General features: G+C 32.7%; 1 protein-coding gene across 1 annotated transcript; it reads right to left on the bottom strand.

The window, feature by feature from the left end:
- Window positions 1-9,172: 9,172 nt before the first annotated feature.
- On the bottom strand, window positions 9,173-23,405 carry LOC141639934 (uncharacterized). Its single transcript, XM_074448906.1, has 10 exons — window positions 23,378-23,405; window positions 22,759-22,771; window positions 22,530-22,602; window positions 18,813-18,999; window positions 18,377-18,510; window positions 16,683-16,795; window positions 16,242-16,266; window positions 9,555-9,712; window positions 9,351-9,398; window positions 9,173-9,230 (listed from the first exon to the last, which is right to left on the bottom strand). The coding sequence occupies exons 1-10, from the start codon at window positions 23,403-23,405 to the stop codon at window positions 9,173-9,175; spliced, it is 837 nt and encodes a 278-aa protein (XP_074305007.1).
- Window positions 23,406-24,745: the final 1,340 nt, after the last annotated feature.

The following is a 24,745-nucleotide window of genomic DNA, read 5'->3' as shown; positions in this document are numbered from 1 at the left end:
TTAGGGTGTAACAAGATAAAGTAAGCAAATTAGGAAAATTACAGGATAGAGAAAGGATAAGAGATGAGTGCGTAAGTTGGGTTTGTTTTCGCTTTGTTTTCAGTAACTTCGTGAGTTGGATTTGTCCGGATATTTAATTGTTTACATCACTTTTTCACTATTCGTTCTCATCGTTCTCACCGAGTGATCGTTCTCACCGAATCCTAAATCTATACATATATATATATATATACATATACATATATATATACATATACATATATAGAGATTGAATCATGTGAGGCACCCTTCTTAGGGTGAGGCGGCTGGACACCTTCTAAACCATTGGATTAAACAACTACAAGTGCCTCAGATGTTGACACGTGTCCCTTTATATAACCCAACAAACTGTTGATTTCCCCTTATTCATTTACTCGATCGCGTTTACTCCGTTCAATTTCCCTCTCTTCAGCCCAGATTTCTCACCGAGCTTCCGTCCACCATGACCACTAAGCTTTTCGATCTCCATTATCATCCGAAAGTTAGGTAATTTCGATCCACTAATGTTCAGATGTAAGCATTCTTTGTCCGGCGTTGTATTTTCTTACACCTGTCTAATGCGATCATGATGCGATCATGATTCTGGTATTAGATTGATATTAGGTATTTTATGGGAGATATCAATAATGATAAATTGGATCATAGGACAGGCGGATACATTGAACCTCTTATATTTGATGCAGTGGTATGCCCGAATGTAAACTTGGCCTGAATGATAGACTTCTTTTGGAGGCTCAAGGTCAAACGACGAGAGGCAAGGCCATTGATATGGAGGATATCAAATTTCATCAGTATGTCTCATTGTTTCATTTGATAATGGTTTGCTGATTTTTCCGGAACTGTGTCATTGAAGATGCTCATAAAACAAATTTGACATATTAGTCATACAAAATTTTTCAAATGTTTTTTTTCGATGTTATAAGTTATAACATTGAATCTTCCCTTCAAAGTGCGTGCGTTTGACCCGTTTTGAGAATGACAGGACAATATCTTTTATTCCTCCAGATGGGTCTTTTGATTTGATGACATACAGACTTACATCTCAGGTTTCACTTCTTACCTTTATGCACCCGACTTCTGAGTTTTGTCATGTTGCAAGATGTTTTCATTCCATGAAAGTATTGATTTATTAGATCTATGTTCTGTTTGCACATCAGGTGAAACCACTTATTTGGGTCGAAGCTCAAGTCGAAAGGTATTCAAGAAGTCGAGTCGAGATAATGATCAAGGCAAGGAGCCGCTTTAAGGAAAGAAGGTACGCATACGGGAGAAATTGATTTTAGAATACTGATCGTTATTTATTTACCATTACCACCGACGCTTTCTTATGAATTATAGAGTTTCTGAATTAGTGTTTGTGTACAAGAAAACCTTATTAATGCATTATGTCTGTCTGTTGTCACAAATATGCCACCAATGTCGAGATCGATTTGCTGTCCCACCGATGCTACTAATCCTAAGATCCGAACTTCGATGGGGTCTGCAACTTATACTCCTGAGAATGATTCAATTCTATGGAAAATCAAATCTTTCCCAGGGAATAAGGTATGTGTTTTGGACTCTTGTTGTTGTGTAAGTTCGACCCCGTTACCTGATCATAGAAGGGAACATTCGAGGAACTGGATTATGTCCTAAATTCACAAAATAAAGACCCAGTTTCATAAAGTTAGGTCTTAGATTCACAAAATCAAGTCCAAAGATTCACAAGATTAGCCCCAAGTCACAAAATCAAGTCCAAGATTCACAGTATTATGTCCAGGGTTCACAAAATTAGGTCCAGGATTCACAAGATTAGCTCCAAGATTCACAATATTAGCTCCAAGATTCACAAAATAAGGTTCAAACATAAACCTAATTTTGTGAAACCTCGACTTGATTTTGTGAAGCTTGGAGTATATTATGTGAACCCTAAACCTGGTTCCCCTTATTTAATCTTTGTTATGTACTCGTATATCTTAAAGGCTATTAGCTCAAATGGGAGAGCAATGTGCAAATCTTGCACAAAGGTATGAGTTCGAATCTCATATAGCCTAGTTAATTTAAGAATTTAGTGTATTAAACTTAAATACAATAACATTGAGGATGAGTTAGCCAAATCCGTACTTAGATGTGCAAAATTGAGGATGAGTAGAAGAAGCTCAAACTTAGATGCGCACATACGGCGTGCATAAGCCAAAACGTCGTCAGAGCCACTAAAGGAGCAAAGGATTACAATTTTGAGTCCTTTGTAAAGTCAATGTTAGAAATTATCTAAATTGGGTGCAATTGGACATGACAGAAAATGCCAAAATCCAAAAGTCCACTAGAGAAATACCAATTAGGCTTGAAGTAACAGTAGCAGTCAATAACCAACATGGGAATCGAACCCACACCTTGTGCATTGCACATCGCTCTGCCATTTGAGCTAATTGGTTTTAAAATAATTAAATCATTCCACTAGTTTTCATCATGTGAGTTGTTCCCTTATCTCTACTCCCCCGCCATTAGAGGAACGATGAAAAATTGATTCTCGAGGTGTGCTCTAGTCCTTAACACTTATGATGACCAAGTTTCACAAGACAAGCTCTAAGATTCACTAAACAAGGTCTGGGATTCACAAAACAAAGTCTGAGATTCACCTAATAAAGAAAAGAGCAAAATAGGTTATTTTAACCACTTATGATGATCAAGTTTCACAAAACAAGCCTTAAGATTCACTGAATAAGGTATGAGATTCACAAAATAAGGTCTGAGATTCACCAAATAAGGAAAAGAGCAAAAAACGTGATTTTAACCACTTATGATGACCAAGTTTCACAAAATAAGCTCTAAGATTCACTGAACAAGGTCTGAGATTCACAAAACAAAGTCTGAGATTCACCTAATAAAGAAAAGAGCAAAATAGGTTATTTTAACCACTTATGATGATTAAGTTTCACAAAATAAGCCTTAAGATTCACTGAATAAGGTATGAGATTCACAAAATAAGGTTTGAGATTCACCAAATAAGGAAAAGAGCAAAAAACGGGATTTTAACCACTTATGATGACCAAGTTTCACAAAATAAGCTCTAAGATTCACTGAACAAGGTCTGAGATTCACAAAACAAAGTCTGAGATTCACCTAATAAAGAAAAAAGCAAAATAGGTGATTAACCACTTATGATGATCAAGTTTCACAAAACAAGCCTTAAAATTCACTGAATAAGGTATGAGATTCACAAAATAAGGTCTGAGATTCACTAAATAAGTAAAAGAGCAAAAAAACGTGATTTTAACCACTTATGATGACCAAGTTTCACAAAACAAGCTCTAAGATTCACTGAACAAGGTCTGAGATTCACAAAACAAAGTCTGAGATTCACCTAACAAAGAAAAGAGCAAAATAGGTGATTTTAACCACTTATGATGATCAAGTTTCACAAAACAAGCCTTAAGATTCACTGAATGAGGTATGAGATTCACAAAATAAGGTATGAGATTCACCAAATAAGGAAAAGAGCAAAAAAGGTGATTTTAACTACTTATGATGACCAAGTTTCACAAAACAAGCTCTCAGATTCACTGAATAAGGTATGAGATTCACAAAACAAGCTCTAAGATTCACAAAACAAGCTGAGAAATTCACAAAACAAGGCCTAAGATTCACAAAATAAGAGAAATAGCAAAATAGGTTATTTCAACAACTTATGACCAAGTTTAAGAATATTAGCTTTGCGTTTCACATAACAAGTTCTAAGTTTCACAAAACATGGTCTATGATTCACAAAATAAGGAAAAGAGCCAAGTACGTGATCTCAACCAATTATGATCAAGTTTCAGAGTATTATCTACTCCCCCTGCCATTAGAGGAACGACTGAAAAAATTGATTCTCGAGGTGTGCTCTAGTCCTTAACACTTATGATGACCAAGTTTCACAAGACAAGCTCTAAGATTCACTAAACAAGGTCTGAGATTCACAAAACAAAGTCTGAGATTCACCTAATAAAGAAAAGAGCAAAATAGGTTATTTTAACCACTTATGATGATCAAGTTTCACAAAACAAGCCTTAAGATTCACTGAATAAGGTATGAGATTCACAAAATAAGGTCTGAGATTCACCAAATAAGGAAAAGAGCAAAAAACGTGATTTTAACCACTTATGATGACCAAGTTTCACAAAATAAGCTCTAAGATTCACTGAACAAGGTCTGAGATTCACAAAACAAAGTCTGAGATTCACCTAATAAAGAAAAGAGCAAAATAGGTTATTTTAACCACTTATGATGATTAAGTTTCACAAAATAAGCCTTAAGATTCACTGAATAAGGTATGAGATTCACAAAATAAGGTTTGAGATTCACCAAATAAGGAAAAGAGCAAAAAACGGGATTTTAACCACTTATGATGACCAAGTTTCACAAAATAAGCTCTAAGATTCACTGAACAAGGTCTGAGATTCACAAAACAAAGTCTGAGATTCACCTAATAAAGAAAAAAGCAAAATAGGTGATTAACCACTTATGATGATCAAGTTTCACAAAACAAGCCTTAAAATTCACTGAATAAGGTATGAGATTCACAAAATAAGGTCTGAGATTCACCAAATAAGGAAAAGAGCAAAAAAACGTGATTTTAACCACTTATGATGACCAAGTTTCACAAAACAAGCTCTAAGATTCACTGAACAAGGTCTGAGATTCACAAAACAAAGTCTGAGATTCACCTAACAAAGAAAAGAGCAAAATAGGTGATTTTAACCACTTATGATGATCAAGTTTCACAAAACAAGCCTTAAGATTCACTGAATGAGGTATGAGATTCACAAAATAAGGTATGAGATTCACCAAATAAGGAAAAGAGCAAAAAAGGTGATTTTAACTACTTATGATGACCAAGTTTCACAAAACAAGCTCTCAGATTCACTGAATAAGGTATGAGATTCACAAAACAAGCTCTAGGATTCACAAAACAAGCTCTAGGATTCACAAAATAAGAACAAGAGCAAAATAGGTGATTTCAACCATTTATGACCACGTTTCACAATATTACCTTTTAGTTTCACAATATAAGTTCTAAGATTCACAAAACAAGATCTAAGATTCACAAAATAAGAAAAGAGGAATATAGGTGATTTCAACAACTACTTATAACCAAGTTTCACAATATTACCTTCTAATTTCACAAAACAAGCTCTAAGATTCACAAAACAAGCTGAGAAATTTACAAAACAAGGCCTAAGATTCACAAAATAAGAGAAATAGCAAAATAGGTTATTTCAACAACTTATGACCAAGTTTAAGAATATTAGCTTTGCGTTTCACATAACAAGTTCTAAGTTTCACAAAACATGGTCTATGATTCACAAAATAAGGAAAAGAGCCAAGTACGTGATCTCAACCAATTATGATCAAGTTTCAGAGTATTATCTTCTGTGTTCACAAATCAAGCTATAAGTTTCACAAAAAAAGGTCTGTGATTCACAAAATAAGGAAAAGAGCAAAGTACATGATTTCAACCACTTATGATCAAGTTTCACAAAATTACCATATAAGTTCACAAAACAAGCTCTAGGATTCACAAATTTAAGCGAGATCGGGATGAGAGTCAGTGTGCCGCAGAGAGAGATACCAACAATGATGCATACGAATTAGAAGTTCAAAATCATTTCCTATTTTAGTCTATAAACTGATTATCTACTACAATCTTTGAGCTGGGCTGAAATTATGTCACCGCTGCCAGACCAACGAACATAAGTCTGATCACAATTTTTCGAATATATTAACAAACGTCCGAGAGAATAGGGACTATATTTGTAGCCTTAATTAGCATAGTCTATGCGACTATGCCTATGCTACTTACTGATAAGTGTGAGCAGAATTACTCGACTCATTCAACCACAACCCCCTCTAAATCACAAATCGGCTCTTGTGTATTCTTTCATGTTATTGCTATGAAAGAATTATTTGTGCAAACTTTCATAGCAGAATGCCTTGTTGACTAAAGGCTCTGAGAGAGGAAATGTATGGATAATAGGATAAAAAACACTACTACAAACAAAGCCTCAACAACAATTCTTACAGCGAGTCATAGCTTGTTCAAAGTTTGTTATCCATCTCATACCTACTACAAACAAAGCCTCAACAACAATTCTTACACATTTTCATTTCTCTGTTATTCGTTTGTTATCCATCTCATACCTACTTTATACTAAATTACAGAAACATCACCAATCGCTACCAATCGCCAAAAAACAAGAAGGTAGTAAACTACTCACATACATTATATAATCACGCCTCAAACGTGCCGCGAACATTAACAACAAAGACATAAACAATCTCGGATTGACAAAACTAATCGTGATTATCACAAATAACACAGATCTTACATCAATACACATGATTATTGATTAACCACAAAGACGATACCAATACAGCACAACCAGATCTCGATGTAGCCTTATTGAAATGCAAAATCATCTCAAATTAACTTCTCTTATTCGCTCCTACAACAAATTTCATCTGATTGATACAATTAAATATTATCTAACAAATTTAAAACACAGTAATGATCAAATAAATATAGGTACACCTTACGCAATTTTCGAATGGAGTAATAATCAACTCGGAAACTTGTATGTCGTTCTGATGAAATCTACGAACAATTTTGCCGGAAATCGCTGCAATTGATGTTGCTGATTGGATTTTTGGAAACGAGATTTTGAAAATCGCATCAACTTGTGTGTTATATTTTTGAGAGAGAGAGAGTAAAGTATTGGGGTTCTTAATTGTTTATTTTAGATAGAGAAAATATTTGGGCCAAATGAAAAGTTAAGAATGACCCCAAATATCCAAAATGAATGAACATTGATAATCAGTCCATGTTAATCAGTCCGCCCAAGTTTAAGGAATTTGGTGAGGCCGGCCGCCTCGCCATAATGAGGTGCCTCACCGGATCCGGCCTCTACATATATATATATATATATATATATATATATATATATATATATATATATATATATATATATATATATATATATATATATATATATATATATATATATATATAGATTCTATGACATTTAAAAAGGGATAATATTTTTTCAACTTGCATTCCCCTTTATTTACTACTATGAGAATAAAATTTCAAAAGTTTTCCCTCCAAAGGAAGTTGGCTAAATAAGGAAACAAAACTCTATTTTTATTAAATTATTATCTTTTAGTTAAGATATAATCTTTAATCAATAATTTTTTTAATTAAATTATAATCTTTTAATTTAAAAATAAAACAAAACTGGTATAAATCTAAAATTCGTATATGAAAAACTGAAAAATTTGATATTATTAGTTTCGCATAATTTTTTTTACCAAGTACGAGTATTTAATTCGTATAAAAAAAATTATGAACTTATATTATTAATTTCTTGACAAAAAAAAATCTTTAAAATTATTTGAGAAAATTTATAATCATTAGTTTTGTGATGAAAAATTTCATTAAAATATACATTTCATGAATTTACTTAATTCTTTTAATTATTTTCCATTTCAATTTTTTATCCTCATATTAAAATATGAAAAATTAATAATACGTCAATTTTATATCTTAAATAATACATTATAAAGTAAAAGATCTATGAATATCGCGCATGTATGCGCGGGATCCATACTAGTTCTCAATTAATACCATTCACAATTAATAAAAATTCACAATTAATAAAAAACCCTTTTCATAATTTTCAAATAAAACCCAATAAGTCATTGATTAGTGGTGTGTGTAGTTAGTATGGGGTAGTTTAATTAGTTTGGGTTAGTAAAATAGAATTCTAATCTTATCTATATTAACCAAGTGGTGTTAGTCCAGTGGTAGCCGGGTTAAAGCTTGCAGAAATGCAGGAGTTGAGAGGTCCCGGGTTCGACTCCCGGCTAGGGCGATGATCACTTGGCCACTGCAGCTCCGAAGGGGGTGGCTTACATGGTCCATGTGGTGGTGCGGGAATGCATGGGCCCGGGGGGATTCAACCCCTCGTCATAAAAAAAAAAAAAAAAAAATCTTATCTATATTAATACAAAAGACAATACTCAATCCTCAGCGCGCCACGTCTCTAATGCAACCTCTTTTTTTTTTTTTTTTTTTTTTTTTTTTTTTTTTTTTTTTGAAATTCATGTTATGGTTGGACCCGTTAGTGTGCAATGTATTTATTTCTTCAGATTTCCGTCTTTTCAAACATGCGATAAATTCCGTCTTGCAACAAAAATTCTATGAAATAATTTTATACATTCCGCGTAAATAAAATTAATAACATATACGCAGAATGAATTACAAATGGGAGTAAATAAAATTGAATTACATAATTTTTAAAACAAAATTAAATAATAATAAAATTACATAATTACGAGAAGGAATTACATTTATATACGGGATAGAACATAAAACGCAAATGAATTACATACATACTTTTTTAAAACTACATGCTACAATAATTTTTGTTTAAAAAATAAATCTTGACGGAGTATTTATTTGGAGTATAAAATATTCATGTATTTGGTTAATATTATTGTACCATGCAGCAACAACATCACAACATAATTTTTTAAAACTACATGGTACAAAAATGTTTGTTTAAAAAATCAATCATGACGGAGTATTTACTTGGAATATAAAACTCGGCAATTTAACTATCAGCCGCGCACACCAAAAATGGTAGGCGACAATGGTAGGCAACTGAGTTAATTTAGTCTTCAACTAGCATTTAAAACAAATTTTAATTTTTTTTTACTCTAAAAAAACAAATAAATTTTAATTTAATTTACAAGTCATTATGCACTACTAATGTAGTGTATCATGAAAATTTTCAATTTTTAGAATAACTTGCATATGTTAAACTTGATTATTAGATTATATTTCTTTTATCCGGATGTAAAGTTTTTTATGTATACAATTTTTATTTACAAGAGTAGATTACGTTATTTACTCATAAATCAGTGCATGTCAACACGTGTTTGTAACAAATTTAAACATTAATTATGTAGATCGTTGATTTAGACCAACTAGATAAGTATAATAGAAATGCAAAAACAAATATACATCCAAAAACATTAATACCGGCCCAAATACATAACCGTGCAATTTTGCACGGGTTTAAAACTAGTGAATATTAAATTGATATAGTAATTTTTATATACCTTTGGTTGTGTTGATGACCACAACTGATTCAGATAAATTCTCCAATATCCTATTCAAGAAACATTGTCGAAAAAATTGTCAGGTTTAATTAGTTATTCGAGTTAAGTTTAAAATTAAAATCTGTAAATTAACTTTAATAGACTAAAGTATATACGGGAATTTTACTTACCCTTCGCCACTAAATGGGTCTCTGAGTCCATTAAAGAAAATAACGTTACTTCCATTTTTTTCTCAAAACTTCTTTGATCTCCTGATCCAATAGCAAAAAAAAAAAGAAAAAGAATTATAATTAGACAATTATGGTCTACTAAGTAAATTAAATCGTAATTAAAAACTACGGAGTAATATATAAAATACGAGTAATAAATATTACGAAACCTTATTACCAAAATATGTCTCAAGAAAATTTAGATTTGGCATGACACTATATCTTGATTGACAATCAATTTCAAATGTTGTTAGATTAAATTCTTCAGGAGGAAGCATTGTTCCGCTTCCGCAACTTACTGGAAATATAATTTCATTGCATCGCTGTACAAAAAGAATAAATAGAAGTATATTGAGTTATATATTAATGAACAATGAACAAGTGTGATAGGCCCCAAACTGTGTATCAATTTCGACCTATAGCCTGCTGCAATGTAGTATATAAGGTAATTTCCAAGCTGCTATGTGCAAGATTAGCTGAAGTGTTGCCTCTTATCATTGATCCTAATCAGGGAGCATTTATACAAAATAAGCATTCAGGAGAATATCCTTATATGCCAAGATCTAATTAGATGCTATGAAAAGCCTAATGCATCTCCTAGCTGCCTATTTAAAATAGATCTCCAAAAGGCATATGATACTGTGGAGTGGTCTTTTGTTGAAAAACTCCATGAAGAGCTAAGATTCCCTGTGGAGTTTCAGGAAATGTTGATGCAATGCATAACAACAGCATCCTTTTCCTTATCCCTCAATGGGGGAAATGTTTGGATATTTCCATGGCAGGAGAGGTCTCAGGCAGGGAGACCCACTCTCCCCTCTTGTTTTCACATTATGCATGGAATACCTGACAAGATCTATTAAGTATGCTGCTGCTGCTAAATTTGAGTTCAAGTATCATCCTATGTGCAAGCAAGTGCAACTGGCCAACTTGATGTTTGCAGATGATGTGCTCCTTTTCGCCATGGGGATGCTAAGTCTATTATGCTTTGCTACTCCAGTCTTATTCTACTTTTTCTAAAGCAAATGGACTAAAGATAAGTGCTTTGCAAAATCTAATGCTTATTTCGTAGGGGTGCCTGATCAACTCAAACATGATATTCTGAGTGTTTCTGGTTTTGTAGAGGGTAAGTTACCATTTAAATATCTTGGCATGCCTATTCAAACTACTAGATTGCAAAAACAAGATTGTGAATGTTTAGTTGAGAAGATCTGTAGTAGAATTCATGGTTATGGAGCAAAAAAAAATTTCATATGTTGGGAGACTTGTCTTGGTGAAAGCAGTGCTGACTACCTTACACTCTTGTTGGGCTTCCTTGTTTGTTCTACCAAATGGAATCCTTGCAAAAGTGGAGGCTGCTTACAGAAACTTCCTATGGGATAATTGTGCTGACTATCATAGGGTTCCACTAGTGGCATGGGACACAGTGTGCAGGCCTAAAGCAGAGGGTGGTTTAGGGATTAAAAACTTGGAAATGATGAATAAGGCTCTGATAGGTAAGCTGGTCAACTGGATTTCTGAGGATAAAGACACTATATGGGTCAAATGGGTGAAGCACAACCATCTGAAAGGAGAGAACTGGTGGCAGTATCAGCCTAGTGCTAACACAAGCTGGGTGTGGAGGAGAGTATGTAGGGTAAAACAGGACTTGGTTGCTGCCTATACCAATGGGGCATGGGATATACAGGGGGTAGGATTCTCTACTGCCAGCTGTTATCAATGGCTCATGGGGACTCGTCCTAAGGTGAGATGGGATGGGATGATATGGAATGAATGGGTGATCCCAAAGCATCAATTCATGGGATGGCTTCTTGCCCATGGAGCTTTCAAAACCAAAGATAAGTTGATCAGGTATGGGGTGGACATTGATGATAGCTGCTGGTTATGTGGACAGGCATCAGAAGATTTGGAACACCTATTCTTTGGGTGTGATTACAGCTTCAGGATAGTTCAACATCTGTAGCAGAAAACTGGTTTAAATCTACCAGTTGGCAATATACTGAACTGGTGTATGCAAGCTACTGGCACTAAGATGCAGAGAGGGGTGAAGGCAGGAATGATCTTGGGAGCTATATACCATGTATGGCATCATAGAAATAAATGCAGGATTGAGGGTGTTCTTCTAAGGCCACAGAAGGTTGCTAAAAATATTGTTGATGACATGAAGATGAGAGTCCATGGTAGAGACAGGCACAAGCTTACTATCTTAGAACTAGATTGGCTTAAAGAAATTGGACTTATGTAATTGGCATTAGTTGATATGTACCCCATAAACTTTTATTTTTGATATATAAATATATACAACTCACATTTCATCAAAAAAAAAACAATGAACAACAATAGTAATAACTAGTTTTAAACCCGTGCAAAAATGCACGGGTCTGCTATCGAAAAATTAGAAAAAAAAAAATATAAATAACATGTATATATAAGTCTGTATCATATACGGTATTTAGGTAAAACTTGTTTAAAAGGTTTTCCAATAAAGAGCCTATAATGTCTTATCCTAACCATTTAAATATATACGTGAACTTGTAATTTATATATTTTGTATATTTTTTTTAAAAGTAAATAAATTTAAAACCTTAATAAAAAATCCCGATTAAGTTGGTGGAAATTTCTTCATATATTTAATTAACTGAACGAAATAGTTACTTTTTTCATACGCAAACTGATATTCATAATTAAACGAATCCAGAGAAATTTGATTAGATTTTGAAAAATGAGAAAATGGATAGGATAATGAGAAAATGGATTGACAAAAACTGAAAGAGGTAAAACTGAAAAATACGTATATAAGGGAGTAAAATGTGTATATAAAATAACAAAGACTTACTTTAATTACGTAAACTTGTATATATATCATTCAGAAAGCACGAATACTTCTACCGCGTAGCTCGTCCGTGACCAACACCAACATTTGTACGACGCTTGAAAATTATGTGTTGGACACTTTTCAAACTGTCTAATTATTTATTTATGTTTTTAAAATTTTGGACATTTTTTAGACACTCGAGGATCATTTCAACTCAGCTATAATATAAATAACATATGATATAATTTAAAGATTTTTTATGATAAAACCATGCTTATCTTTTGCATACATGAGCTAAATTATGTATATGTCGAAAAATATTGGTTATTACAATTTAACCATCATGTTTTAATTAGTTAGCACATACTACATAATTTGAATTTTTATATAAAATTTAATACTCTGTATAAAATACTTTTACAAATTTAAGATCATACTTTTAACTATAAATATACGGAGTATAATTTTATTAACTTTTAAAGACATGGCTCATGTCATATATTTCATGGGACGTTACGTCGCGAGTTCTTTTTCATCCATATTCTGTATAAATTTCGGTGTTACCTAGGAAGAATGTCATACACAAATGGGTTGACATTTGTGCCCATTGACTCATTAAGATCCAAAATCCAAAATCAATGCAAATAAAAGTCCACAAATTTTCATTATAGACGGACACTATTCGTTTATAGGTTTCTCTCACAAATGAAAGTGGATAGTACAAGTGGGTGGAAAATGGATACTCCCACTTGTCCTCGCACTTTAATTTTGTGAAAGGCTCACTGTCTATGAGTCCATCTATAGTTATAGACGGATAATGGTCGTTTATAATGAGACGGATTGATAAAGGGTTGATCTTAAATCCCAAAATTCCGATTGACAAACACCAAATTCGCTGTGACATTACCTCATTCTTTTTCTCTTGTAAGTTGTAAATACTCCCTTCAATTTTGCTTTAAAAAACTTAGGCTCTGTTTGTTAAGATATTTCAGGTATCTGATTTGGTTAAAGTAGCTTATTTGACCAAAATTTCAGGTACTTTATTTTTTCGTAAGCGTTTGACAAGTATCTTATTTAACCAAATAAGGTACCTGAAATGAAATGCTATCTAGAGTAGCATTTGAGATTTCAGGTACCTGATTTGCTTTTATTTTACTTTTTTGCCCTTTAAATCTATATTATTAAATAATTATCATATCCTTTTACGTCATTTCATCAAAATCGGTTACCTTTTCAGTTAGTTTGCCAAACATTTTTTTTATATAATCAGCTACCTTATCAGTTCCTAATTTTCAGCTACCTTATCAGCTACATTTTCAGGTTTCAGTTATCTTTTCAGTTTTCAGCTACCTTTTCAGGTTTCAGCTACCTTTTCAGTTATGTTTACCAAACATGGCCTTAACTCTCTCTTATGAAAATTTATTTCACACACAAAAAAAAAAAAGTATTATGAAGATTTATGCAACAATGAATGAGTTAACTTAGCTCCTTTTAAATAGGTGTCAAAGAAAAACTTTTTTTTTTAATATCTTTAGTTTTTGTGAAAATATATTAGGGTTTTAGTTATAGTGGCTAATTTTAATTTTTCAAACATAATAATTTTTTTAATAATGTATTCTTAGATTTATGAGATGATTTTTCTTAATTTTATCACTTTTATTTTTGTTATGCCTTTTAACTTAATTTAATGTCTTTAAATTTTTTTTTTGTCGTCAATGTTATTCTTTAATTTTATGTCTAAAATCTTTTAAAGATGGGACAAATATGACAAAGCATTGCCATTTTACTATTAACAATTTAACATTGTACTTTGACTAATTTTTATAGGCTATTAATTAATGTCATTTTATATGCTATGTAAAATTTAATTTGTATAGTTTAATGCATGTAATTTATATACTCCATTGGTTAATTGAATGTTGGATTGCCATACTAACCAAAAGACCACAAATTCTCATTATAGACGGACACTATCCGTCTATACGTATAGACGGATACTATTTTCCCTCACAAAATACCCATTTGCCATAAAGTGGGATGCACATGGGGGGTGCCCCACCTTGTCCCCCCTACCCATTTTATTAGAGGTCTTTACCCGTCTGTTCGCCCCACCCGTCTATACCAAGACCTATTGCCAAAAGGCGCTTGCCAAAAACTAGGAAGTGGAAAACAGTTATTAGAAATTATAAATTAAAATAAAAAGTTGATATGTTGACGTGCCTTCACCACAGGCTTGCAAATGCTTTTGCTTTAATAGAATGTAGACTAGTTAATGTCCAATTTGCTTGAATTAACTAATGGAAAATGAGATAGGGCTATTACGGGCATCATAGTAAATTAAACATATATTTTCATTCCCTTCCATTAATTTTTGAATTTCAAAATGATTAATAATAAAGGGTGTTGTTGGAAGTTATGATTTGTAATGTCCAATTTTTTTTTTTCTTTTTATCAATTTTAGTACGAGTATCAATTTGGCGCAAAAGCAAACACATTTTCTTTACTCCGAAGCTGCTTCTTCTAGAATCAATTCATCATATATACGAAGTACAATTTTAGTTTCAGAATTCTTCTTCAAATCTAAACGATAATTCTCTTCATGTTATTTCAATTTTACCCCTATCAATTTAATGTCAGATTTACCCCTATCAATTTAATGTCAGATTTATCCTTTTCATCATATATACGTACATCGCATCCATCGCATTGTTAACAAATCCCAAGGCTTGGGTTGTCGGATTGGCTTGTTCTTTATGTCGTTGTGATCGTTGTGTCGAGGGTAAGCTTCTTATATAATTTTTATAATGTTTTGATAAGTTTGTTTAAACCCTAATTGGGTAAATTGGGGGTTTTGAGGAGTATTGTTGATGTTAGATTGGAGGCAGTGTGTAGAGTGAGGCAAGATGTTAAATATTAGGGTAAGCCCACCTAGGATAATTAGGGTAACTTATACCGACCACAAGCAAATGGGGGCGAGAAGTAATGGGTCAAAAACTTTAATACATGGTACTAACCAATATGTTCACAGATAAGTGGGCTAAAAAATTACTATTTCCTCCGCTCGGTTATTTTTTTACCTTTGTTTTGGACTATTTCTGAGTAGTGGTATTGGATAAGTGGACATATGTCCCATTAGATGGTCAAGTTACCCATCGAAAGCCTTCCCAACATAAAAAGGTAAACAAATTATTGAAACAACCAAAAAGAAAAAGGTAAACATATGACCGGGACGGAGTAATAACGTAGTAACTTTAAAGTTGATTATTATTATTATTATTATTATTATTATTATTATTATTATTATTATTATTATTATTATTATTATTATTATTATTATTATTTATTATTATTATTATTATTATTATTATTATTATTTGGGTTACGTATGTCGTACGCCTTTATTCGATAGAATTATAATAACATATACAATAACTAATAGTCACTTTATTGTAACTAGACACCGTCCATGAATTTTGAAATCATCTAATATTGAATTCGAATATATATTATCTGTACTAACCGACACACTTCAAAATTATGCATTGCTAACTAATAATCACTTTATCGTAACTAGACACCGTCCATGAACTTTGAAATTATCTATTACGGAATTCGAATGTATATTATCTGTATTAACTAACACACTTTAAAATTATACATTGCTGACAAATCATAAAAATATGTCTATAAAATCCATATTAATTCCATGTCATATAAATTAATACTTACATTTTATATTATAGTTGAAATGAGTCGATAAACAAGATAAGAATCGTCACCTTTTTATGATCATATTGCTCATATTCTAAGTTTATTACGCCTAAGCAATTATGTACTTATTTAATCGGATAATCCTAAAACACAACTAAGTTTCATCACCACATTAGTATACTATCGTATCAATTAATATATCTCAACCCGTGCATTTTTTTGCACGGGCATAAAACTAGTTGGTTAAGAAGTTGGTCTATTAGCTTGAGGTCAATTTTTCCCTACAGATAAGGCCCAAATTACCAAAAAAATTACCTCACAAAACATACAGCACCAGAAATCGAACTTGGGAACCTTTATTTACAAAGGTAAACCTTAACCAACTGAGCCACATTAAATTTGTAACTATATGTGATCCTTATAAATATTTATTTCTATATTTTCATGGTGGGCACGTGCCGACCCGGACTACCCCTGGATCCGCCCCTACGTATAACTTTAATTTTTAGGAATGCCTTTTCAATAACACAAAATCATTTTTTTGTTAAGGTATATAGAAACGTTATTGTACAATTGGTGGCACTTATATCGCCTCTTAGCGTTCGCAAAACTGAGCGAAATTCGAGACTACCATGTGGATATCATTCTAATGAATTAGTTCTAATTTGACTCAAAATTCTAATTTATCATTTTAACAGAACATTCATACTCTTAAGCTATTAATATTAACAATGTATGTTAGCCTACTAGGATACAATTCGAGAAAGTACCGGCAAGTTTTAAATAGATGGCTGAGTCGTGTAATCCCCTCGATCTGAGATGCAATGTCGTCAAGCTTTTTCCAAGAGTCTTTTATAATCTGGTAGCATGTCCGATTGAAGTCCTAAATAATATGATTAATTAAGCTTAATTATTCTTGAATAGTTGAATTTATCATTAAAATGACAAAAAAACACACAATACAAGATATTATACAATCTAATAACCTGGACTATGCGATGGCAATTGGAAAAACAGCGTATATGTTTTAAATATATTGTGTACTTCTATTTATTAACAGAGTTCAAGATAGATACGTTGCTTCAGTGACTATATTTGGTAACTGGTATTTTTAACAATAACTTTGCAGCTGGCTACACCATTTGTTTGTTAATCTTAGAATGAGTGTTGGACCATGCACACCCAAATCATAAGTATTTAGAGAAAAGAGGATTAACTCTTGCCAACATTATTAGAAGGTGTTAGACATCAATATTAAATTACATGGAAAAAACCCAAATTTTGTTTAAAACATAATTTACATAAACCGTGTGAAATACTCAAAATATCTAATCTAAAACTAGTGTGTATCCCGTACGAATGCACGGTTTTTTTTAGATTGTCATGTATAAAGAACTTATAACAATTAGAACTAATAGTATTTAAATACACTTTAAATTAAAATTTTAAAATCTACAGTTGTTAGTTTGTAATATTATGAGTTAGAATAGAGAAAAATTGACATTTTTACTCTGAATAAATTGATCGTGTAACTGAAACTATTTTTGTCACATAAGTTATTTATTAAAAAGAAATCTACTTCAAATGAAACAACTTATGATTATTTGCACGCGTTTAAAGTCTCCGAAGAAGCATATAGCTATTTTTGTAATTTTGTTACAATATACAAAGTAACAGATATAAAGAAAAAACACGAAAACCGCACACTAATTCAATAATATGTGTAAAAAAAATTTTAAAAATTGGATTTTAAATATAATATTTGTGATATTTAAAATACATGTATTGGTAAAATAAGATAATAACGAATAAAATACATAAGGCCTAATTATGAAAAGTTGCGATATTTGATAATAAGATATTGTGACACATATATTGACTATATATTATATATTGATTATATATTAGGCCCAATATATGTTTAGAATATCCTCAAAAAAGCAAGCCCAATTTCTAACTAAGAGTGTTTAGGGGGGAAAATTTTTTAGTTTTCTTATTCTTTTAGTAGATAGGAGATGACAAAAAACAACAATACAAGATATCATACAATCTCTGGAGTATGTTTTGAAAAAGTGAAAATTAGAAATCCTCACCGAGAACATTATATTTGTATATCCATTTTCATTTCTTTATTAATATGAGTGGTAAGAGTTTAATCGCTCACAACCAATACGCACGGTACGGATTTATTTATTGAAACGGCATAACATGCTCATGCTCGTTACTTCATCAGTGACTATATTAGCACCCATAAAAAAAATTCATCGACTATATTTGGTAACTGGAATCTTCAACAATAACTTTGCAGCTCACTATACTTTTAATTAATATTAGAGGATTAACTCTTGCCAATATTAGGTCTTAGATATCAATATTAATTTACGGAGTACATGGGAAAAAATGTAATTTTTGTTTAAAACATAAAAATTGTCAAATACTCAAGATATCTATTGTGTAAACTTACCTCAAAGTACTTGCTGACAATGGGACAATAACTATCCCTTGGATTGCTAGTACCGGTCAAAAACATTGGCGCCGACGAAGCAAGAGCGCCAATAGTAACATCTGGATACTTGATCCGAAAGTAAGTCGCCAATGCTAGGGTTTAGCCAGAATGAAGCCAAGAAAAAAAAACAATTAATCAAAAGAAAAAAAAAATCATAATCATCAATTTTCTTATTTTATGGCCCACAACTATTAGTTGTGTACTTTTTTTTGGCACATATTAGTTATATCGTAGTTGACGAATATAAACAAGTTAGATTAGATGGAGGATTTTCATAACACAAGAAGTTCCATGATTTTACACAAAAATCCTACTTGACATTTCGACAGTTATTTGTCAGGTCTAGAACGGATCTTTTCTATAAAACCTTAGATAAAAAAATGAGAGAATTTACCTCCTGAATACCCGGTACCAAAAACAACTGCAGGTGAATGATGAGCAGACATGTTGGACTTAAAGCTAAGTATGATATTCTTGTAGTCTTCAAGGGATTGTTCAATGGTGAGACAAGCCCTAACTTGCTTATCCGCCATGACTTTTTCTATATCTCCAAACGGTATGGACTGGCCATAAAAGCGGTGCTACATGGACACAGATTAAAATCATGATTTATATATGTTAAAATTATATATAGAAGGATAAGTTACGGCGTCACCGAGTACTCAAGTAGTACACAATCACAGTACCACCTTAATTAAATTAATCAAATAATAATAAATGTTAAAATCAGTTAAGATGTAGGCGTCAGTCAATATGGAGGGGCAGAAAAGTAATCTTATTTTATCTCATTCGCCAAAAAGACTAAGTCTTTCTGCTTGTTTTGTCGTCCTAAAGGAGCTATAATTAGTATACAATCATGATTGAAGAATCATACAAGGTTCATACACATTTTACCATGGACTTCATACGAGGGGAATATTATTTAATGATCAACGAGGCTATAATTAGTATACAAGGTTCATACACATTTTAAACTAGGATTGAACGGATGATCATTCACGGAGTACTTGTATTACACAAATTGAAATACTTGTAGATATCACTACTACAAGTAAATAAGAAGTTTATGATCTTATGAAGAGGCAACCTTTTATATCTCCAAGAAAAAAAAATTATTATGACGGCAGTTAGTACGGTGTTTATCATGCATCTATTTCTGCTTTTTGTTCAAGGGAACTTTTATTGGTCGTGAGCTGTGGCAAGTGCCCTAAATTTGGAAACACCAAATTATCTACCTAATGCATCCATTAATGATCTTACAACAATTCTCTTATGTGATGTGTATTTTTAATGTTTTTTTTTTTTCAAAAAAGTGATCACGTTTTGGTAAATATTGACCAATTTTGAAAAAAAAATGGTCATCATACTATTCACTCATACTTGTCACCATCAAGTCCACACAACCAACGATTACTCTTCAATTAGTTGTATCTCCCTTTCGTGTCCCTAGAAAACTAAAAATTCACCTCATACCGTTAATTGCCCAAGGAATTACATACTAGGCTCACCTCTTGATAATTCAAATTTCCAAACTCGGTTGCTATCTACACATCGCGGCATAGCTCGATCTCACTATACACCATTCGTTTCCATCCCTCTATAACGACCTTCCACAACATATATGCTTAACCAACACAATCATAATCGTCTCCCTCCATAAATCCTTACACATCCCAATTTGTCACTATTCGCATCCCTCATCAAAATCTTTACATTCTCACATTTCTTTACACTTACATCACCCTTGCCCATATACACTCACTTTTATATTACTCAACACGCGACTATATCACTCACTACATCTCACAAAACATGCTCCCTACCTCGATAAGCTCATCAATCTTCCCTTTCCTTTTCCACTATCCCTCACAACCACGTATAACTCATGTCCTCCCAACCCAACACATATCCCTCATAAGCGGCATTCTCCACATCATAACATCTGGTAACTTACGTATCAAATATATCAAGACCGTCACTTATGTAAAAGAATAATTTAAGACCCAAAACATATGTGTGCACGTAACCTACGACTCAAAACTTATGTAGGAGCGTAGCCGGCGTCTCAAAACGCTAGTAGAAAAACCCCCTACGGTGGTGGTTATAAATGACTTTTTGTGGCGGTTTTTAGAGATTTAGGGTTCATCGTTTATCGCGGCGTCGTATAAACTTTATGGCGGTTGTAAACGGTTGTTGAACCACCGCAATAGCTCTTCTACAGTGGCGATTGTTATACAAAGCCGCCATTATAAACTTATATAATACGGCGGTTGTTAGACAAAAACCGCCATTATAACTCATCTATAGTGGCGGTTATTTTTTTAAAACCGCTACCATAGTTATTTCAATAAAAACTTTCCACCACTACATGTTCTTTATAACGTCGGTTGTTGTTAAAGAACCGTCACTAAAGATAATTATGACGTCGGTTGTTAGTAAAGAACCGCCACTAAAGATGAACTAATAGTGGCGTTTCATACTTAAGAACCGCCACCATAGACAGATATTTCTTTTAAAAAAAAATTATTTGCTACCAAAATTTCGGCAGCAATGTCGATACTTATTTGATAAGCGAAATAGAGAAAAAAAAAAACAATAAATAAAAAAGAAAGTCAACCAACGAACTTGCATATCATCCGATAGAAAAGTGTCGATGTTCAAAATTATACATCCAATCGTATAAATAATCACATATACGTCTAGTGAATAAACTAATCAAACATTTCATGTTCTCTAAACATTTAATAGCCCATACGTCTTTAACATCTTTCATCTCGTCAATTAACATAGTCAAATCTCAGAGCGGTTGAATGTCCAATGTCCAGGTATCTGATAAGAATGTTATCATCTGGGGAAACCACTCCTCTTAACAATACCTTGATGTCAACCATGCAACTGTGAACACACCTAGTGGTGAGAAGCCTGTTTGTGAGCTTGTTGCTGATGATGCATGGTAAGTGAGACAGATTCCGAAATTTTATTGTACTGGGACACTCAATTATAGTTATCCATCCATGAGTAAACATATTATGGTTCGCATAAAAATGAAGAAACATGAGAATATGTCGATGGAATGATGGAAATATAAATATAATAGAAGTGGCATCATAAATATAAAGAATATGTCGATGAGAATATCCTGACATGAAAAAACATAGCAAGCTATTAGCATCCTATATTCTGTCTATTATCCATACTTGACCCTTACCCATATGATCACCATATATAAGGCAGGTGACTCTTACCAGGCGGACCATCGAATAGAGTCTGAAAGAATGAACAAAATTGACATTGTCAGTCTTTTCGCAGCAAAAAAAAATGAACTGAAGTCAGAGATGTAAAATACTCAGTTTATACTAAGTCAGTGGCTTTTTATGAGAAACAATCTTCCCCCGAGCCATTACACATCAAACCGAACCATAGATAAAATTATGCATTCAATAGGATAAAACATGCATCTATTGACATTAATTTTGTGGAATCAAATTGCTAATAATGGCTATCAACCTGCAAGTAAAGTATGTAGAGCAGCTTGTTCTATTATGACTTGGTGACAGAAAATTACAGCTTTGTTTGTACTAATTCCGACCCCATGGCCATGAATTGTTTGTAATTTCCATGTCAATCAATGCCTCCATGGGCGATTCGATTAAACAACTTCCACAACAAATGAAAAAAAAAGACTATCAGAGAGCGAAGTGAGCACATACAGCAGCAGAGACAAGGCGCGTGTTCAATTGGCCGTTAAACTTCTCCGTTTGTAATTTCCATGTCAATCAAAATCTTGACAAAGCTGAAAGTCAATCAAATGTCTTAATAAAAATAATGAATGTAGCAAGTCTATGAAACCAGCAAGGCTGCAAGTAAGTTTTCTTATAAGTATCAACCTGTTGCTCGGATGAGCTCCATGGAGATACCAGCCACTTCAACAACAAGTCTACCACTCACGAGACGTAGTTATGTCAAACCTTCAAGCGCACTCGCGTACTTGAACAGATCTACATGAACTAGTCAGGATCTCATCACTTTAAGTTAAGCAGAATGACGATGATGCAAAAATCAGCATGTCAAAGCACAGCGGCAGCTACAAGCACAACAATATCTGACAAACCGAACATAAAGTCAGAACATTTCCCAACGAGAGACGAGCACCAGAGCATAGTACAAGGAGAGTATTGATTGATCTGCAGACGAGCGTTAGAGCATTGTCGAAGGTGTAGAACAGACTTGTACTCATTAGAGGAACTTTGAATTGGTTTTGGGGTACAAAACATCAGATGTCGGCACATTGTTTAAGAGTACACCGGCCAAACAATAAGTGCTCAAGACTAACTACGTACCTGGATACTAAAGCTGATTGATACAATATAATGATACCTTAAATCGATAAATTTTGATTGTAAACTAATAAAGTATCACGCATATTCCACAAGAGAAATTTAACTTACCAACTCAAATTGCACTGAGAAGTGTAAACACTTTAGAAATCAACCAAATAAAATCATTAGCCTCTATAATCAACAGCGGCACCGTATTTTCTAATAAAGAAAGGTTAACTAATAAGAATTTATAAGGTTCATACAAACTGAAATACTCAACTGTAATTCCGTATGTACCAAAATATAAGGTTCACTCTAACCAGAACCCAGATTTATCAAAATTAGGGTTTAACTTTCCCCAAAAATTCAACAATTTCATAAAAAACAAAATCAAATTGTTAATCGAAAGATAAGATTAATGTAAGAATAAATCAAATTAGTAACGAAATCAACATATAAGTTGTAAAGGGATGGAGAAAAAGAAACCATTGAAAGTCGGGAATAACGATACCAAGAAAGTAGAAATCATGAACGTGGGGAAGAACGCCGGTGGTTGACGCTGATGAAGAACGCCGTTACTCCAGTATTTGGTCTCTAGTTCATCGAATTGGTCAAAAAATGTCATCAAATAAACTCATACCACAATCCTGCGACATTGTCATTGCCATTGTATAGATAAACCAATACTAATACTAATCCAATTCAAAAAAAATTAAATGTAAAAAAACCAATTACATAACCCCAAACTGAAGTTAAATTAAATGTAAAAACTAATTATATAACCCCAAACTGAAGTTAAGGTTTACTTCTACTGAAAATAAAAAATAAAAGAGAAAAAAAATAATGAAAACTTACCAATTGAAGAGAATAAAACAGATCGATAGTGATCGAAGGATACGAAGGAACAAGTTGAACATATGCAAAATCGATCAGTACAGTGGTTCAATTAGAAGGAGAAAGAAGGACGATGATGCGTGAGAGAGACGGAGGCGATGTCCCTGGCGGAGGAGTGGTCACCGGAGTAGAGGAGGTGAAGGCGGCATTGGCGGAGAGAGTTAGGGTTTCACTTAGGAAAGGGGGAAATTAAAATTGAATTGAGGGGATGGAGATAGGCAGTGAGACAAACCGTAATGTGTGCGAGAATTGTAAAGGGCTTTACATTTTTTTTATTTTTTTGCTATTAAAGTCGGTTTTGATTAAAAACTGACACAAAAACATATAATGGTGGTTTTTTAGTCCAAAAAAATATAATTTAGCATTAATTTTTAGAGTCATTTTAACGCCGGTTGTTACTATAACCGTGTTGGAGCTTATGTCCTCCACAATTAGTGTGATAACATTTGTAAATCTCTTATAGGTTCACAAGGGTATACTTTGTATTTTATCAGTTGATTAACGATTACTTAATAACGGTTGGCTTGCTAGAAAGTTTGACGTTATTATCATACTGATGGCGGTGATCAACTGGTCCCTAAGAGTCACACCTAAAGGATGTGTTTGAGAGATGTGATTATGGAAATGTAATCACATTGATGCCTTACATGACTAAAAGGTTAGTCCATGTATTTGACTAAACAGTTAGTCAATGTGATGATGAGACGATTATTTTATCTAATTAAATAATATTAGCTGAGACGAATTAACTGTCAATTCGTAAATTGAATATAATATGTTATATTTAATTAATGTATATAATGTTAGCTTAAACGAATTAAGATGTTAATTCGTAATTAAATGTAATCAGTTATATTTAATTAACAAATTATAAATATGCGATATTTATAGTTAATGTATATATTATACGATATTGTCATAATAAATGTTGACAGACCGGTATTAATAATCGACTGCAAGCTGTTGTGTGTGGACTTATTAATACATGTCGACATAATTGACAATTTATAAAATATACACACTTTTTATACATTAAGATAACAACTAAAAATAAGAGGATTTTATCCTCAATTTTTTGGAGGTTCGGTCAAACCGAATTAGAGGAAAAAGGAAA

The sequence above is a fragment of the Silene latifolia genome, chromosome 2 (assembly GCF_048544455.1).
Source record: "Silene latifolia isolate original U9 population chromosome 2, ASM4854445v1, whole genome shotgun sequence".
NCBI lineage: Eukaryota > Viridiplantae > Streptophyta > Magnoliopsida > Caryophyllales > Caryophyllaceae > Silene > Silene latifolia.
Note: the sequence above shows the minus strand (reverse complement) of the source record. Positions and strands in the feature narration are given on the sequence as shown.